Genomic DNA, 17,618 nt, shown 5'->3' on the forward strand with positions numbered 1-17,618 from the left:
TGTCGATCGCAGACATTGTCGACTCATTTGTTGTCCGCTATAACACAATCGGTGCACAAGAGTCGGCAAACCAAACATTTTTTGTTGATTACTGTCTTTAAATCAATTAAAAGTTATTATAAGATAATTATAAAAATTAAGTCCAAATATCGATTAATGATATGATATATTACTTTATATACTATTCAAACAATGCGATAAAATTTAACATTAAAAGTGGTATTAAATGATTGAAAGATAAGCAATAAATAATTAAAACAAGTATTTTATGATTATATTGTAAAATATATCAAATTTATTGATTAAATTTATTATTAAATGTTTCTCAATAAATAAATTTTGAATCCATTGAATTCATTCATTTATTTTCATAATAAATAATTATTTAAATTAAAAATTACTTACATATAATAATAATAATGTTAACAATCAAATGATTTATAAATTAAATATTAATTAAATATCGTATAATTAATATATTATATATATATGAATATTTGTCAGATTTATGACAATTAAATGTACAATTGATATGTAATTAAATATTATCAAGGTAGATTAATGTGTTGGCCAATATTAAACATTGATATATCAACGATAAATTATCATAAAATATTGTAATATTATTTATTATATTAAATTAAACTCAATTTAGATATAATATTATTAATCATTACATTTAATATTTAAATACTGTATTAAACATGAGTACAATTCAACACAAATAACAACACAATTATTATGTAAAGTAAAGTAACCAATAATACGGTATTTTTATTATTATACATACTTTACAGTATATTAGCTAATATATTATAATTATTAAAACTGATAACTAAATTAATATACTATTAAATTAATCTTTCAAATTATTAACTTTGGATAATTAATTAATTAATTATTTATTTATTATGTTTTTAATATTTATTTAAGTAACTATTAAATTGAATAATTTAGTACTATTCAATACATAATAACTATTATTTACAAGTATGTAATGTTAACTAAAAAGGACTGAAATAAATTTTGAATGCTTTAACAATGTTTACAAAATGAATTGATTGAGAAATCGGATAAATATATTAAATGTTGAAATAAATGAAACATTTATTAAATTAATTTGTATTTAAGTGACAAAAATAATAGAGAAATGGCATTGAATTACATAAAAGGTGTTCAAAACAAGTCATCAATTGATTTGATAAGACATTGGTATCCATTTGTTACTAAATGTTTTGCGTCGACTAATGTCCCGAAAGTGACCTCAAATGACCTCAAGATATATGAAGACAAAGCAGACAAACGCATGAAAGAAAAAGTATTGGACAGACAGACACATACGGGACAGGTATGCAATTAACTATTATCTATAACTACCGATCCATTGACTGCATATAATGTTTGCCGTTTCGTACAGACCTTTGCTAAGGATGACTATCGTTTGGTCCGATTTGTTGGCAAACAAAAAGAGGTACTAATATTGATATTATTGTCTAAAATGAATGGTTTTATTATTCATGACTTATGTTATTATCATTAGATTAATCCTCGTTTTGCCATCGATTTGATAGCCGAAGTACAGCCGATAAGTGCGAAGAATCGTTGGGTTAGTTGCGATGGTGGCGGAGGACCGTTAGGTCATCCAAAAGTATTCATTAATTTGGATGATCCGGGAGAGTACGGCACTTGTGGTTATTGTGGTCTTCGGTTTTATAAAGACACTGATTCGGGACATTCACACCATTAGTTTAGTGATTAGTTTTACTCTTTAATTATATGATAGTTTGATTTTATTTAATGTATATATGATATTAATTAATAAAAAAATATTGATAATATTGATATTAGTTGAATATCTTTTATTGATTGCCATTAGTTGTTGACATTTAATTATTTACCAAATTTTATCGTTTTTTATTGAAATACAATTTCTTATCTATTATACTAAATATTGTATTTAATAGATAATAATGTATTTTATTAACAGTAAAATACTATAGTTTATTAAAACAGTATAACACCTATTAATTTGTTAATTATTTATTAAATAAACATTTGAATCACTTTTATTGACTCATCTGTAACTCTAATTAAAATGAATTACTATTAACATGAAAAATATATTTATAATTACTGTTAATTATTTTATAATTATTTATTTCAGTAATTATGAACATAGTATTACTGATGTTATTGCAACTATTATTATACAATTGTATGATTATATAATTTATTTATAAAAGTTTATCATTTGATTACAGTATTTATAATGCATACTATTGTGATTATGATTATGATTGCATAGATACCATAATTTTAATAGATTTAAGATAATGGTAGCCATCTTTCTTTTAAAGGATTTAATAAGTTATACCTAAATAATCCAATCAATGATTTCATAAAAATTATTAATTATAATTAAGTCAAAAATATTTCAATAATGTAAACAAATTTTGATAATACAGTATTAAAGTTACTTATTCTGGTGTAATAATATTGATGATCTACACTACAGTATACTACTATTGAAAGCATTAATCTTTTATTAATACATTATTTCTTAAATAATAATAATATATGAATTCAAATAAGTCTCGTCCCAACAATTTTTTGGTGTCTATTCTTCATTTAAATGACACTTATTTGTCACATAATATCAGTTTCATTGCTTAACAAGAGCTGTCAGTCAGCACTTTTGACTTTTTAGTCAACTATTTTTAGGAATATATTTGCGAGAAATTCAAAATAGATAAATAAATAAATATTTTCATATATATATATATATAGAAAATGATGAAAATATAAAAATATAATTTAACCACTTTAATTATTATTAAATACTGCTTGTCGTTTATATGTACTATTGATTATACAGTATAATCAAATAAATGATAAAAATAACATTTTAAAAATTATAAATATTTTATAATGTGATTATATAGTTTTTAGTCTATCTGATGGTTATTATTAGTATATAAAATAATGTAAAATTATGTGTTAACAAGTGAAAAATATGAAGTGACATAATAATTAATATAAGTTATGTACAGTAAATTCATATTAATTGCATGCGATTTGTGGCACATATTAATTAATAGTTCAAAAGTATGTTTTAGGAAAATCATAATTTTGGGTAACAGTAGCAACAATACTCCACCCTTATTATAGTTTATTATAATTTATAGACTTTATACTGTATATAAATTGCTGCAAAATATTTGCAAAACAGTTGCAGTAAACATGTATATAATTTTAATATAGTTTTAATATATATATTGAAATAGTGAAATAGTACATGAATAGTGAAATTTAGTAAAAGTATAATAAAGATTCCAATAAATATTTAGACAAAAAAACTTTAAAATGTCATTTAAACTAAAAGATGATTATAAAGAAAGCAAAAGTGAACTCATTTTTCTTGATTTGAGTGAAACTATTATTTTAACAAAAGAAGATTTGGATAAAACCATATCTAGAATTCCTAATCTTAAGCTTAGAAGTGATCCAATCGATGATATAATTGATAAAAGATTTAATGATTTACAGACAATTCAATTATCTGGACATTCAAAATGTTTACCAAAAAATATTGATTCAAATTCCACGAGAAGACAAACACTTTTAGTAGATTTCAATACTACTAAACTATTGCCAAAGTTTTCATTTAAAAATCCTATACCGGAGTCAATGTCTGGTTTGAATTTAAATGATTTTTGTGAGACTGATATCGACTGGAAAATGTTGACAATATTGAGACCTGAAACACATTTAGAGGAACAGTATTTTACAAATTTAGTACAACTCTATCAGTTAAGACATAAGACTCGATGTGAACTGGGATTTGTCACTAAAGAAACCATTTTTAAAGTGTCACGACATCCAAGGGTTATGCAATACAAACCTTTTAATTTTAAGAGATTTGATTCATTTGGATTCAAATCAATCATCGATAAAATTCAAGAAGATTTTACTTATAATGCATTTGCAAGGGTTCCCATTGAACCTCAAAGTACTACACCTTTGGATGATATGATCTCAGATCCAGAAATACAATCTTTTATAGAAAAACTTGATTTGAAATTATAATAATAATTATTATAAAAATTGCAACATTTATTTGATAATATATTCCCTAATAAGTAATTTAATAAAAAATTGTATGAATTATTTGGTATATGAAATATGATAGTCTTTATATACATTCACTCAAATGTTATTCTAGTAAATAATATTATAAATATCAATAATAATTAGTTTAAAGTCTTTATATAAAATAAATAATGTAACTAATAATGTAATGTAATTAATAATTTAAAAATGCTATAAATAAAAAAATGATTAGCAATTTGTCGAAAATTTAGATAAAAGTGTTTTGTGGGTCTTTAGGTCATCAAAAAATGATAAAAAGTTAGTCAACTATTTGTGAAAAAGACATGAAAAAACAATGTATGGCAGGAATGAGCAATAAGTTTAGGATTTTCTCATTAAACACAACGAGTGAGTGCAACATCAGTTACATCAGTAATACATAGTATGGTAAGGCATGGGATTAATTTAGAGGACTCCGGCATCTCATGGCATCCATGGCTATAAAAGGAATACTCGATGTATGCAATAGTGATGTGTTTTGAGACCGACTTATAGTTTTGGGAAATATGAGACTTTGCGCTCTTCAAGAATTCAAGGGGTGGTTGTGTTTGTATGTGTGGATCAGTCAGTTTGCGTTTGCCTAATTGACACCATAAGCATCAACTCATCCACAACTCCTCCACCTTTTCCACTGTCAGACAAGGCTTTGGTAGTTAACTATCAGTGCCCATAGTATACAAGTTAGAGTCCTATTGCCAGTTCGGTTAAGTTCTCCAGTTCTCTCAATTGCTTTATAGTTATTGTTAATTATAGTGAATTGATAGCTATCATCAATTCATATATAATATGTCGATTAGAAGTACTAAATATGTTTACCGTCAGACCTCCGGTCAGGGCGGAGATCTGTCCATTGAATATGGAACTGATTTGGGAGCCCTTACTCGTCTTGAGGTAAGATATAATATAATTTATTTTATATTATTATTAATTTAATTTTATGGTTAATTAAAAAAATAATTTATTGATATATAGTTTAAAGCGTTCTTTGATTGAATTTTACTAATATATTAATAAAATTATATAATTATGAATATATCCTGCTATGGATAAAAAGATTAGTGTTTGACTTGAATTTGAATTTTATATATAATTTGGATGAAAGCCATTGAATTTTTGTCAAATGACCTCATTTTGTAAATGCGATAAAAACTTTAGTTTTCTTTGTATTCATCCGAATATGGCTTTCAATATCATTTTCAATCATAGATTTTAATAAATTGTTAATTTGTTAGAATATCAGTAATTCATTCAATTATCAGACTTATGATAGTAAAGGCATTATAAATGGTAAAAAGTATCACAGAATTGACGTCATATGACATTGAGATCAGAATATATGAGAATATTCTGCGAAAACTTTGTTTATTTTACATTATTTCTGTCCATAAAATTGCTTCATATTTACATTTATATATAGATAATCATTTATATCAACAAATCTTTTAAATACTATTAACTATTTTATACATATTTTTTACAAATCTGTTTTACATCTTATTTATTACAAAAATTACATTTTTTAAAATTTAGGACAAAATACGACTCCTCTCGGAGGACTTGGAGACTGAAAGAGAGCTCAGACAACGAGTAAGTGTAGTGTCTATAAGTACCATAAAAATAGTATCAAAAATTATCTAAAAAAACTAAATAACATAAAAATACAATAATAATAAAATTGTTGCCTACAAATTACTGGAAAATAAATAATAGTTGAAAAAAACATTTTTAACTATAAATAAATAAAAATTTTGACAACATTTTGAGGATTTATAATATAAAATGACATTTATTGTATAATAATTATTTTTAAATATCCTAAAACAAATCTTTAAAACTTTATTATATAACGCCATTGATTTCTATATTAAAATCAATTACATGTTTGCAATGTATTTATTGTTAGCGATCTCTTAGTTTAACTTTTTTGGCAAACAAGGAGTTTGTCGGAGTTGTAGTGAAAATGAGTTTATAGTTTGAGACTAATTTGGATTTGACTTCAGTATTACATCTATTAATAGATTCAAATAAGAAATTCTTGCATCGCTTACATATAAGAAGTGAAATTTATTATTATTTCATTATTTATTTCATTATATAATTTATATTTTTTTATAATTTTTTAAAGTAATGTTTAAAATTAAAAAATAATTAAAAAGCATATCAATTAATAAATGACCTCAAAATTTTATGCATAATTAAATTTATGTATTAAATTAAGTACATAACAATAAAATATAATACAAATGTTTATAAGCGTATAATTAAAATAATTAAGAATTGAATTTCTGTTTAATTATGACTAACTATTTCACGATTATTATAATTAATTTGTAAATATTTTGTTAAATCTGGTCATAAAATATTTGGATTATTTTATACACAGTTAAACAATTTACACTCAATATAACACAATTTTACATAAAGTGGTTGAGATATATTTGAAAATAATGATGCACAGAGGGTTTAATATAAAAATTAACCATGTTGCTATGTTTAAGATTGAAAGGGAACGGTCCGACCTAACCGTCCAACTAATCAGTTTGACTGAGAGACTGGAAGAAGCTGAGGGATCGAGTGAAAGTGTGGTATGATTTTGATGATATTATTCTGTAATTGTATAGTAATGTGTATTCAATAAAATACAAAATACAAAGATCGAGATGAATAAGAAACGGGACTCAGAATTGGCTAAATTGAGGAAACTATTAGAAGACGTACACCTGGAAAGTGAAGAGACAGCCCATCATTTGAGACAAAAACATCAGGCGGCCGTGGCTGAGATGCAGGACCAAATGGATCAGCTTCAGAAATCTAAGAACAAGTATGATTACATACATTTTATATCATATCAAACATAATTAATATTAACATTTAATTGTCAAAAGAACTGATAAAGAGAAGCAAAAACTTCAGGCGGAAGTGTTTGAATTGTTGGCACAGATCGAGAGCGCAAACAAGGATAAGCTGATCGCTCTTAAGAGTGTTGAAAAACTTGAATACACTGTTCATGAACTTAATATTCGTATCGAAGAAATCAATCGGACTGTTATTGAAGTGACCTCTCAAAAGCAAAGACTTAGTCAAGAAAATGCAGAATTTCTTAAAGAGATTCACGAATATAAAGTTTCTTTGGATAACGTCAACCATTTGAAGTCACAATTGGCTCAACAACTTGAGGACACTCGCCATCGTCTTGAGGATGAAGAGAGGGTTTGCTATATTTAGTTATTTTCAAATTAAAACTTAATTAATAATTAAAATGACAGAAACGATCGACTCTTGAAAATCACGCGCACACTCTTGAGGTTGAATTGGAGTCTTTGAAAGTACAGCTCGAAGAGGAATCAGAAGCACGTCTGGAGCTCGAGAGACAACTAACTAAAGCCAATGCAGACGCGGCCGCCTGGAAGTCAAAATATGAGGCCGAACTACAGGCACACGCAGATGAAGTCGAAGAACTTCGGTATACATTTTAATCATAAATTATATTTTAATTATGTTTTCAATGTATTTATAAATTTTATAAATTAGTCGCAAAATGGCTCAAAAGATATCTGAATATGAAGAACAATTGGAGGCATTATTGAACAAATGCAGTTCACTTGAAAAACAAAAGTCGCGACTCCAGAGTGAGGTCGAGGTGTTGATTATGGACTTAGAGAAGGCCACGACTCACGCACAGCAATTGGAGAAGAGATGTGTTCAGCTCGAGAAGCTTAATCTCGACCTCAAAGTCAAACTTGAAGAAGTGACTGTCCTTATGGAACAGGCACAGAGAGACGCCAGACAGAAGGCCGCTGAGCTCCAGAAACTACAACACGAGTACGAGAAACTGCGCGATCAGAGGGATGCTCTCGCCAGAGAAAACAAGAAACTCACCGGTAAGACATCCATTGACTTTATGACTATAATAATCTCATTTTGTGATTATACTAATTATCATTAATTAAATTCAGACGACTTGCAAGAAGCGAAGTCTCAGTTGAATGACGCTCACAGAAGAATACATGAAATGGAGATTGAAATCAAACGCTTGGAGAACGAGAGAGAAGAGTTGGCCGCCGCTTATAAAGAAGCGGAGACTTTGAGAAAACAGGCGGAAGACAAAGCACAGCGATTGATGGCAGAGTTGGCACAGGTTAGACACGACTACGAAAAACGACTGCAACAGAAGGAGGAAGAGCTCGAAGCTCTCAGGTTTGCATTGATTTTAAATGTAAACTAATTATAACAATAATTAATATGTTATTAATATTATAGGAAGCAGTTCCAGATTGAAGTGGAACAGTTGAATATGCGATTGGCTGAGGCAGAGGCCAAGTTGAAGACTGAAGTGGCCAGAATCAAGAAGAAAATGCAGGCACAGATCACTGAACTCGAGATGTCATTGGATGCGGCAAACAAACAAAATCTCGACTTACAGAAGACCATTAAGAGACAGGCGCTTCAAATCACTGTTAGACATGTCTTTTGATTTTTTTATTTGATATCAATTCATGATTATTATAATTAATAGGAACTACAAGCGCATTACGATGAAGTGCACAGACAGTTGCAACAAGCGGTCGACCAGTTGGGTGTCGCTCAGCGCCGATGCCAAGCATTACAGGCAGAGTTAGATGAACAAAGGGTGGCATTGGAACAGTCATTACGTGCCAAACGTATTGCAGAACAACAATATGAAGAAGCCGTCACTAAAGTCAATGAGTTGACTACTATTAACGTCAATCTGGCGTCGGCTAAGAGCAAACTCGAGGCAGAGTTCTCTGCTCTTCAGAACGATTACGATGAAGTCCACAAAGAATTGAGAGTTTGTCTACAATTGATTGTATTATTTAAAAAAAATATATTCATTTTTTAAATTTAATTAGATTTCAGATGAAAGAGTTCAGAAATTGTCAATTGAGTTGAAATCAACTCGAGATCTATTGATTGAAGAACAGGAAAGACTCGTCAAAATCGATACTATTAAGAAATCATTGGAGAATGAAGTCAGAAATCTACACATCAGAATTGAAGAGGTTGAGGCCAACGCACTGGCCGGCGGTAAAAGAGTTATCGCTAAATTAGAGTCAAGAATAAGAGATGTGGAGATTGAAGTCGAAGAAGAGAAACGCAGACACTCGGAGACTGAGAAGATTTTGCGAAAGAAAGACCATCGCGTCAAGGAATTGTCACTTCAGAGTGAAGAAGACCACAAAACCATTACTCTATTGCAAGAAAATTGCGATAAATTTAATGAAAAAGTCAAAGTCTATAAAAGACAAATGCAAGAACAGGTAATACTAATTACAAATATTTATAAATTATAGTGTAATATAAATATCTGTTGTTATGGTCTAACAGGAAGGCGTCAGCTCATCAAACTTACAGCGCGTGCGACGATTCCAACGCGAGTTGGAGGCCGCCGAAGATCGGGCCGATCAGGCAGAGAGCAACCTTTCTTTTATTAGAGCCAAACATAGATCATGGGTGACGACCAGTACAGTCCCCGGCGGTACCCGTCAGGTCTTTGTCACTCAAGAAGAAACTCAAAACTTTTAACATTATTTGACAAAAAACAAAATCAACAGAATATTGTTATAAACAACTAAAATAAAACATAGATTTATTTGGGAAAAGATTTTTGAGATACGTTTTAATTATTAATTATAGCTTATTATTATTATTATCTAAATATTATTTAAAAATTTATATTAAATTAAACAATTTTAAGCAATTTAAACAATTATACAACAAAAATGCTGCCATTTTTGACAAGTTTTAACAGTTTTGAAAAATTATCTATTTTTGTTTTATTGCTGTCCCCCACCCACCACACAAACCCTCCCATTTAAGAATCAAAAATATATTGTAATAACGACAACAAATTATTAATTACTGTATTTGAAAAATTGTTTATTTTTTCTTTATATACAATTAGTTGAATTCATTGCGTTTATTATTATTATAATTAACTAAACAACACTTATATAAAAATTGTTTTTAATTAAATGAATCAATCAATCATATATATAAAACAAAAAAGCACTGAAATGTAATAAACCCAATGTATAACCAATTGACTGGCCGGCCGGACAGCATCATTCCGCTAATGGCATATATATATGGATTACCAATCAGTGCAATAAATCAGATATTATTATCTCCAATAAAATTATGCCATTTATTGATTCTTATTGGATGTGTTATTATTTTATTAAAATTGACTCCTATTTGATACCCCATTAATCAAATGAAGGTTTAAGTTAACTCAATGTTTAAACTTTAAAGATAAGGGCATTAAAGTGACAAAATATAAAAGATTTCTTAATAATTATACCGTATTCTAAGTTTTAGTATAATTATTATAATTTACTTTTGGAATATTTTGTTCAATAAATATGTTAAAAATATGTGTGAAAAGCAATTTAATAAATGTTGAAAATGTCTCAAAAATAAAAACTCTTCAATTAAATCGATTCAATGTTTATTGCAAATAAATAGTGAATCAAAGATTAAAATTATTTAATTTTATTAGTTAGTTGCAAGTAATTTATCAAAATGTTTAAAAAAAACTATCACATCATAAGTTTTCAACTTTATATAATAAAATGTTTGTATTGGTTGAAAAAGTTTTGATTTTAATTAATTTATAATAATATGCATTGAATTAATATTCTGTATTATTAATTTACATTATGTTATTGAATGGAAAATTATTTGATTTTTATCCAAACTATGAATATCCAAGACTTGAAAAATCACTTTAAAACAGTATAAAAGACATGAAATTCGTGTCTTTCAAATCATTGTCGTTTGTGCTCTCTTTTCAAACACTTTATACATTTCTTAAGTTTTTATTTATTATTTTATTATATATTTAAAGTTTTTATTTTATTTATACACTTTTTAATACAGTATTAGTATATACTTTACTTAATATGAAAATGTATTTCATTATACTTTCATCGTTTGTCATCTCTCTGGTGTACGGATCTCAGGACATGTGCTCTGCAATTGGTTCAGCCATAGCTAATCCCGTAGAGATTGGTGATATCATAAGCGGTGCAACCGATAAACTGGTGGCAATACCAATATCTGTCGGTACCGACGCTTTTTCAAAGTTTGCAGAAGCAGCCGAGTCTGGTCGTCAAATCTGGGACTTCAACGTTCAAAACGGAGGACAGGTCTTAAAGAATGGTATTATTAAAGTGGGACACATATTATTGAAACCAATGGCCGTTGTTTTTGGAGCACATACAGCATTGAAGGGCGCCGGTATTGGTATTGCCGGCTCTGGTATTAAAGGAGTTGGTATAGGAATGAAAACAGTCGGCGCAAAACTGGTGGCTTCGGGTACTTTAGCCAAAGCATTGGGCCATCGATTAATTGTCAAGAATTTAGTTCCGCCTTTTGTTAAATAATAAATTTATTATAAAACGATATACACTATAAATACAAGTTATGTATAAAACGTTTTCTTAGTCTAAAAAAAGTTTGTTCATTTATACTTCATTTATAAATACATTCAATACATTATCAATAAATTCATTACATATTATAAAATTTGGTTATTAAGTAATCGTGACAATCATTAATTGAAATAATGACTAAATTTGAGAGGATATTAATGGTGTGTTTAGACGAGCCATTCCTCCCCCGCAGCCGTCGGCTCTAAAAATAAAGGCATTGCCGGCACTGTTGCCGGTCTCTTGATTCTTCTGACGCGAACCAATCGTTTTTGTTTACAAGAGATTATTTGCCCGTATATATGACCTGCGAGTGTGCGTTTCCGACTGCGGGGGTAAACAAGTTTCCCGGATATGGTGGCGGTTTATCTTTAATTTTTTCTAACGGCAGGGTTGCAAACCTTTGCTGTCCACCTAAAGTCAAATTTGTATCAATTGTAGGGTTAGAGTGACCAATGCTTAAACTATTACTACAGTATATTACTATATAATAACAATTATTACAGTTAAATATAAATATTAAATTATATTAATATATTTTATAAATTTACTATTAAATAACTAGTGTATGTTTTATTAAATTTTGTAATTTTTATTTGATTTTTTTCCTAAGCATAATATCTTTTTCTCTAAGATTATTTAGTTTACAAATTATTTTACAAAATTACAATAAATTCAAAACAAATTACAGTAAACTTTAAATTACAAAATTTATATAATATTTATAATTATGTAGTTATAAATTACAAAAGTAATTAAATTCTTGAAAATCGCACAATTAAATTTATATAAAAATAAAATTAAAATCATTTAATTATTTATAATTATAAATATATTTTATAAAATTTTGTCTCAATATTATAAACATAGGCTATCTTTAAAAATGAGTGAATAAATAAACATTCAATGATTTTATAAACAATTGATGAAATAATGAAATTGTGGTAAAAAATTAATGAAATGAATGCCAACATATGGTTGACTAACTTGAGTAAGTCTGTGGATGAGCCAGTGCTGGATGTGATGACTGTGGATGAAGTGCTATCCTTTGTTGTTGTTGTTGTATCAGTCGTTCCCGTTTACACAAACATATGGCAATACAAACCACACATACGGAACATATAATAAACACTGTTATTATAACCGCTATAAATGTTTGCGCCTCTAATCCTAATATTAGTCCATCAAATACTTCTGGATCTGGTTATCAAAGAATAATTAATATATAAAAAAAATTTTTTTATATAAGTATATAATGTAAAACTAATAGTAGTGTTTAGTCTTAAAAATAACATACCGGCGCAATTGGCATGACTTGTTTCATCACTATTATCACCGCAATGGTTAATGCCATCACATGTTAAGTCTTTGGATATGCAAAATGAGTTTAAGCACTTGTGATCTTTACAATGAACCGCTTTAATCATAATAAACGACAATAATTAATAATTTAATAAATAAATAAAATTTAATATAAAATTGAAATTAAATGACTTACGGGCCTCTTTGAAAGCCGTAATTATTAGTCGAAATCCATTATCGGATTTACTGTAGGGATCAGTTGTGTAGCGCAACGTAAGGAAACTTCCCTGGGTAAATATAGTACCCACTTCAGTACGAGTACTACGACATGACAGGTCAGCCTAAATATGGGATTAACATTGGATCAGTTGAATGATGACATTCATAATTATTATACCTTATGATTGCCGATGGCATGTGCGCCGTCGTATATAAACAAATGGTCGTCACAGTCGAGCGCAAGCTTTTCAAAACGAATCATAAATCGCTGAAGAATTGTATCCGTTTGGAAAGTGATGGTACAGTCGAGGTTGTCCTCAGATTTACTCGTAATGACGGCGCCGTCAACTTTCTTGTGCAACGGATGTATCCGCTCTCTCATACAAAGCGCTGATATGTGATCTGTTTTTATGACACATATTATCACATTAATTATCATCACATAAATCAATTAAATATAGTTTCAATTATTTTAATTTAAATAAATTATTTCATAATTATTGTTATCAATGGAAACAAAGTTTTAATACTGTATTTTTTGATAAAAATATGTAATAAACTGAAAGAACACTTCACGGCAATGACACCATCAGTTGTGTTACAAATAATAATAATATTTTTTTGATGACATTTGTATGAAAATCTAATCAATTGATACAATTTACTCATTACTTACAATATCTATTGCGATCGGCAGCGACAAGACATCTGCATATTATTTGAAGTGTAGTTATGATTAATGTAATTAAATTGAAATGTTTAGGGCGTAAACCGGGTACGGTTAGCGCCATTTTCTCATCGATCACCCACTCTATGATTAGCCGATCTCATGCACACTCCTCTCCCCTATCGGTCTTATATATGACGCTTACATTACATACTCTCTGTGTTAACACTGCGATCATTGACTCTAATAGCACACAATCATTGTATTACTGAATCAATTAATGATATTCATATTAATTGCATTTTACTTCAATTTTTTAATGAATTGAATATTAGATATTAATTAACAATTTTATATTTTATTATATTAATACACACATAGTTTTAATTGACACCAATTATTAGACTAATATAATGAGATATTGTATGAAATGATGATTACAAAGAAAGCCAGTGTCTCAATACAAATGAATTGTGTGAGCAATCTTTCAAAGTATGTCACAACTGGTATATTACTACCAGTGCTACGGCACTACTGTCGGTGCACTGACTTATGCTATAAAACATTAAATTATTGATCACTCACTGAAAGTGCATTCACTCCCAGTTAGAGTCAGACCAATCACTAGACTCACTGTATGAGTGTCTGTGTTTTGATAACAAAACTTAAATAAGAGAAACGGCTGAACAAAGTGTGTGATGCCATCACCAGACCATACAAATGGCATTACTGTAAATCCCTGTCTCTTCACGTAAACCGTTAGCCAAAATTAATGATTTAAACATACAGTATATGTAATCATTTGTATATATTTGTATCTATTATTGCATTTACAGTATTCACATCATTACAGTATATACTGTGTAAACATTAGTACTTTTATGAATTTATATTAGGAATGTTTATTTTACTTTAAATTATTATTATTTTATATTTTATTTAATTATAAAAGTTATTTTTACTTAAATTGTTAATTTAAATACTAATAGTAATATTTAATTATTACTTGTAATTATAATCTATTGTAAACAGATAACAAATATCGTGATAACAAAATTAACATGCAGAACCCATAGACAGAAATTTATTTTAGAAACTTTCTAGAAATTACTGTATTATTTTAGAAATTTCACTTTTTTGCAAATACTAATTAAAATACTTTTACTATTTAATTTAAACTTAAGTCAATTACTTATTTTAAAAAAACAATTGTATGTTAACAAAGCATATAATAGAAAAAATAATTAAATTTAATTTTTAAAATATGGATTACTTACTAAATTATTAATAAAAATTGATTGATTACTAATTGAGTAATTTGTAAATGATTACTATTAAATAATTATATTTTAAATAAAACAAAAAGCTCTTAATGTTTAATATTTTGTTGATATTAAAGTAAAATAAATCATTTCTATCATTACAAACATGTAATGTCATTAATGTAACAAAAATATAATAAAATTGAGTATTTGTTTATTAGTTCAATAATTATGTTTATATGTTATTAAAATTTAAGATCAAGAAATTAACAAATGTATTACATATGTTATAATATTATAGTATATTATTTACATAATTTTTATGTTTTATATTTAAGCAATTTAACACATAAAGCAAAAATGTTTGATAATATTTTGACTAATTATGTTTGTTTGATAATAATAATAATCTTTATTAATCATAACACGTTGATTACAATAAATCAGTTTAAATAAATACAAATGATTTTGTTGTATACATGAAATTATGAGTACATTTTATATAAACACAAAAAAAATAATAATATTGTAATTATATTATATTAAAATTATATTATAAAAAATTTATAATATCTTAAAACTTAAAACTATTTATAAAATTGTTATAAAGATGTGTTTGATTTACTTAAAAATTGAGAAAATTTTGTTTTATTTCGTATATCAATTGGAAGCAAATTAAATAAATATATTCATTGATTAAAAAAAAATCAAAATCAAAGAATAAAAACAATATAATATAAAGCGTTGATTTAAATGTAATTACATTTTTTATATTTATACAATTCAGTACATTATTTTTAAAATAAACTAATAAAACAACATATTTTATTATTATATTAAATATTATTTTATTTCAACAATTAAAAAAACATTAACAATGTTACACTACAAATGGTACTTTTAAAAATAAATTTAATATTTAAAAATATATAATGTTAATATAGAATTTTAATTTATTTTATATTTTAATAATTTGTAGTTTAGTATCAATAAATAATTTATACATTTTAAAAAATTGTTTTATAAAAAATATTTATTATCACATTTCATTGTTATGCGATATAAATTAATATATGATAAAACATTGCAAAATATTTTACATAAAAACATTATTACAAAAATAGTTATTTATTTATTTTTGATAAATTATTTGTGGATAATATTTAGAAAATAAGTTAATATATCTATTTTTATTACAAACTGATACTTTGATTTATATTATTAAATATAACGTGAGTTCAAATAAATTCACTCATTACTGATATTTTCCCTGTTCTCCGGGATATTTCTAAAGTATATTTTTATGTCGTACTAAATATCAAACTATTATAAATTTATTAAATAATTAAAAATATATAATTACAATATTTTTTTTAAAAAAAAAGATTACAATAAATTTAACAATAAGTGCAGTCAATTGTTTTTGATTAATATTTATAAGATGAATAAAATTAATTTATTGCACTCGTCTTTTACATATTAAGTAACTATTTTAGAAATATCTTATTTAGTTAAATTCATTTATGAATTTTAATAATATTATAGACAATGTTTAGACGCTTTTGTTGTAAATGATACAAAATTTTACTTAAAAGAAAAAACATGCTATGATATAACACAATAAAGGGTGTCATTCAAAATGTTTAAAAACAAAATATCCAAAATAAATATCTACTTCAAAATATTAATGATTGATATATGAAAATATTAAATATTTATTTTGGATATTTTGAAAGATACTCCACAATAAATATGCCAAATATTTTTTCGATGAACAGTAATAGAAATTAATGTGTGAATAATTAATAGGAATTCTCACAAAACAAATAGTAAATCATAATAATAGTGCAATATTTTTGCCTAATAAACAATGAGACCATAAAATAAAATTATAAGCTTATTATAATTACAGTAAATATTAAATGTTTAATAAATCTATTTATATAATATATTTGAAAGCAATTAACTCAGTAAACTTGCAGACAATAATGTTATTAAAATAGAAGTTTTAGTTGAATCGTTTATGTATTAAATCATATTTAGTACTGAAATACAAGTAAATGTATCGATAAAGTTGTTTCAATGAATTCAATGATTCAATTGACCGGTTTTTGATAGAAATTCATGTATTTTTGACATTAAAACGTGATTTTAAATTATTAACCATTGATTGCATGTGTATTATATCAATAGATCTGAAACATCAATACAATGGCATACAAGAGATTAATGTTCGCTAAAATTCGGGACAAACTTTTCAAAACAAGTTTTAAATACCAAACACTTTATCAATGCTTTTGCTTGTCTTTTAATGTTATGATTAATATATAATTAAATTATCAATATTTTCATTTATTATTAATTTCATTGAAAATATAGCCATATTTAGAGATAATATACATCAATGAATCGACATATATTAGATCTGCATTTCAAAAATTTAAACTTACGGTATATTTTTTTATTATTATTTAATATTATTTTAACAAATTATAAATTATTATAAATAAATAATGACAATAATGTATTATAATCCACCCATTCATTATTTGATTCAACATCATTATA

At 26.4% G+C, this 17,618-nt stretch overlaps 5 protein-coding genes across 5 annotated transcripts; 4 read left to right on the forward strand and 1 right to left on the reverse strand.

The window, feature by feature from the left end:
- The first annotated feature begins 1,022 nt into the window (after nt 1-1,022).
- LOC128962148 (NADH dehydrogenase [ubiquinone] iron-sulfur protein 6, mitochondrial-like) lies at nt 1,023-1,834 on the forward strand. Its single transcript, XM_054308499.1, has 3 exons — nt 1,023-1,348; nt 1,418-1,471; nt 1,541-1,834. The coding sequence occupies exons 1-3, from the start codon at nt 1,151-1,153 to the stop codon at nt 1,745-1,747; spliced, it is 459 nt and encodes a 152-aa protein (XP_054164474.1). The 5' UTR covers nt 1,023-1,150; the 3' UTR covers nt 1,748-1,834.
- A 1,529-nt stretch (nt 1,835-3,363) lies between these two features.
- On the forward strand, nt 3,364-4,086 carry LOC128962461 (uncharacterized). Its single transcript, XM_054308835.1, has one exon. The coding sequence runs from the start codon at nt 3,364-3,366 to the stop codon at nt 4,084-4,086; it is 723 nt and encodes a 240-aa protein (XP_054164810.1).
- A 616-nt stretch (nt 4,087-4,702) lies between these two features.
- Nucleotides 4,703-9,836, forward strand: LOC128962121 (paramyosin). Its single transcript, XM_054308469.1, has 12 exons — nt 4,703-5,040; nt 5,680-5,736; nt 6,648-6,734; nt 6,804-6,970; nt 7,035-7,359; nt 7,416-7,612; nt 7,681-8,030; nt 8,106-8,346; nt 8,410-8,605; nt 8,666-8,959; nt 9,021-9,428; nt 9,496-9,836. The coding sequence occupies exons 1-12, from the start codon at nt 4,936-4,938 to the stop codon at nt 9,691-9,693; spliced, it is 2,625 nt and encodes an 874-aa protein (XP_054164444.1). The 5' UTR covers nt 4,703-4,935; the 3' UTR covers nt 9,694-9,836.
- Nucleotides 9,837-10,940: 1,104 nt separating this feature from the next.
- Nucleotides 10,941-11,697, forward strand: LOC128962147 (uncharacterized). Its single transcript, XM_054308498.1, has one exon. The coding sequence runs from the start codon at nt 11,073-11,075 to the stop codon at nt 11,553-11,555; it is 483 nt and encodes a 160-aa protein (XP_054164473.1). The 5' UTR covers nt 10,941-11,072; the 3' UTR covers nt 11,556-11,697.
- A 51-nt stretch (nt 11,698-11,748) lies between these two features.
- LOC128962136 (uncharacterized) lies at nt 11,749-14,032 on the reverse strand. Its single transcript, XM_054308486.1, has 6 exons — nt 13,798-14,032; nt 13,300-13,523; nt 13,099-13,243; nt 12,898-13,017; nt 12,588-12,800; nt 11,749-12,014 (listed from the first exon to the last, which is right to left on the reverse strand). The coding sequence occupies exons 1-6, from the start codon at nt 13,910-13,912 to the stop codon at nt 11,887-11,889; spliced, it is 945 nt and encodes a 314-aa protein (XP_054164461.1). The 5' UTR covers nt 13,913-14,032; the 3' UTR covers nt 11,749-11,886.
- Between the last annotated feature and the right edge of the window lie 3,586 nt (nt 14,033-17,618).

Source organism: Oppia nitens, unplaced genomic scaffold (genome assembly GCF_028296485.1).
Source record: "Oppia nitens isolate AA-2021 unplaced genomic scaffold, nextdenovo-longstitch-racon4-pilon3 scaffold6_pilon_pilon_pilon, whole genome shotgun sequence".
Lineage (NCBI taxonomy): Eukaryota > Metazoa > Arthropoda > Arachnida > Sarcoptiformes > Oppiidae > Oppia > Oppia nitens.

Bases quoted from the DNA above. Each gene is read 5' to 3' on its own strand.
- LOC128962148 (XM_054308499.1), top strand. From the start codon at position 1,151: ATGGCATTGAATTACATAAAAGGTGTTCAAAACAAGTCATCAATTGAT. The intron at 1,349-1,417 runs GTATGCAATTAA...CGTTTCGTACAG, and splicing joins GACAGACACATACGGGACAG to ACCTTTGCTAAGGATGACTA. The intron at 1,472-1,540 runs GTACTAATATTG...TATTATCATTAG, and splicing joins TTGTTGGCAAACAAAAAGAG to ATTAATCCTCGTTTTGCCAT.
- LOC128962461 (XM_054308835.1), top strand. From the start codon at position 3,364: ATGTCATTTAAACTAAAAGATGATTATAAAGAAAGCAAAAGTGAACTC.
- LOC128962121 (XM_054308469.1), top strand. From the start codon at position 4,936: ATGTCGATTAGAAGTACTAAATATGTTTACCGTCAGACCTCCGGTCAG. The intron at 7,613-7,680 runs GTATACATTTTA...TTTATAAATTAG, and splicing joins GATGAAGTCGAAGAACTTCG to TCGCAAAATGGCTCAAAAGA. The intron at 8,606-8,665 runs GTTAGACATGTC...TATAATTAATAG, and splicing joins GACAGGCGCTTCAAATCACT to GAACTACAAGCGCATTACGA.
- LOC128962147 (XM_054308498.1), top strand. From the start codon at position 11,073: ATGAAAATGTATTTCATTATACTTTCATCGTTTGTCATCTCTCTGGTG.
- LOC128962136 (XM_054308486.1), bottom strand. From the start codon at position 13,912: ATGGCGCTAACCGTACCCGGTTTACGCCCTAAACATTTCAATTTAATT. The intron at 13,524-13,797 runs GTAAGTAATGAG...TCATAAAAACAG, and splicing joins TGCCGATCGCAATAGATATT to ATCACATATCAGCGCTTTGT. The intron at 12,801-12,897 runs GTATGTTATTTT...TTTGATAACCAG, and splicing joins AAGTCATGCCAATTGCGCCG to ATCCAGAAGTATTTGATGGA.